The 1,352-nt window shown below is 39.6% G+C and overlaps 2 protein-coding genes across 2 annotated transcripts in view; both read right to left on the bottom strand.

The window, feature by feature from the left end:
- The window catches only part of LOC117943371 (sphingomyelin phosphodiesterase 4-like), a 19,647-nt gene that overhangs the window by 567 nt on the left and 17,728 nt on the right, over window positions 1-1,352 (bottom strand). Inside the window, exon 9 of the mRNA XM_034869453.1 lies at window positions 180-453. Coding sequence (XP_034725344.1) covers window positions 180-453 — 274 coding nt within the window. The remainder of the gene's footprint in view (window positions 1-179; window positions 454-1,352) is intronic.
- The window catches only part of LOC117943372 (DDB1- and CUL4-associated factor 1-like), a 35,581-nt gene that overhangs the window by 33,556 nt on the left and 673 nt on the right, over window positions 1-1,352 (bottom strand). The window lies entirely within an intron of this gene.

Here is a 1,352-nt window from a genome sequence, read left to right as displayed (position 1 = left end):
TATATATATATATATATATATATATATATATATATAGAGCCCTTAAAAGTCCTGTATCGGTCGGGCTCTATTAATAACACATGGAAAAATAATATACAATACAAGTTTAGATGTATCACAATCAGGTCCAAATCCCTCTAATATTAAAAATACTGATGTGTGAAGTAAAATGTCTCTACTGAAAAGACAGGAGACCTGAACAGGGGTCCAAACTAATCTGACCTTAAAGATCTGACACAGGTTCTCCAGAGCTCTGTCCAGGAACTCGTGGGTCTTCTTCAAGCACTCCCCGCTGTCCTCCGCCTCGCCCCCGTTGAAGGTGTTGTTGAGATCGGGGGAGCCCATCCCGAACCAGGACATGAAGGAGTTGTTGGCCGTGACCACGCTGGAGTGGTCCGAGATCCTCTTGGCCGTCTGTCGGGCCTGGGCAATGATCTGGATCAACTTCATGACCTGCAGAGCAGACACAAAGACGGGGACTCTGTTTTACGATGGAACCATTCTGTCCCCTGCATACACACTCAGGTACACAAACCTAGATGTGTATGTTAACGTCTTCTAAACAAACCCAAACTCAATGAGTCTTCGGCATTTTTTATTTAGCCTAATTGATAATGTCATCGTATTTATACCACGTTGTGTGCCAGCTGTGCATTAAAAAACTAAAGATGTTATAGAGTTGTCAAAAGATGAAAAAATACATTTTCCAGTTAATATCAATCTTTGTCTGAGTGATCTTACATCAATTAATAAAATTCAGAATCCGGTCTTGGAAACACCAAACTCCGTGTCTGCCCTCAAGATTGTCGCAAAACTTTTCTTTTTCTTTTGACTTTAATGACAAATTGTCAAGTTTCCAATTAACTGAAGTTATGTTAGTGTTACATGATGTTGCTAATAAAGGTCTTAAATTTGACGATGTAATGTGGCACATTGCGAACAAAGGTCGGACATTATATCACACATACAAGTCTAGTCTAAAAATGGAAAAGCAACCTGTGCTTTACAAAAACTAAAATGTAAAAATCGAGACTTGAATCAAACCGTGACCTTAGAATCAAAAAGGTATCGAACCCCCCCCCCCGCCTTGCATTGCAATTAATAAAATCCAGAAATTGATCTTGGATCATGGATGTAGAAGTAAAAAGTGCTTTAACCTTTTTGGGGTTAGTTTTTAATGTTATTATGAACCTGGTGCGATATAAAACATATTGCTTTGTACACTTCACAGCAGAAGTTCTCTGAGAATATATAGAGGTGTACTTCAGGTTCGACTCCTTCTTGCGGCCCTTTACTGCACATCATTCCCCCCCTATCTCCCGTTCCTTTTCTCCTGCAGTCCTATAAAATAA

The sequence above is a fragment of the Etheostoma cragini genome, chromosome 4, assembly GCF_013103735.1.
Source record: "Etheostoma cragini isolate CJK2018 chromosome 4, CSU_Ecrag_1.0, whole genome shotgun sequence".
In the NCBI taxonomy this organism is placed as follows: domain Eukaryota; kingdom Metazoa; phylum Chordata; class Actinopteri; order Perciformes; family Percidae; genus Etheostoma; species Etheostoma cragini.
This window is presented reverse-complemented; position numbering and strand designations above follow the sequence as displayed.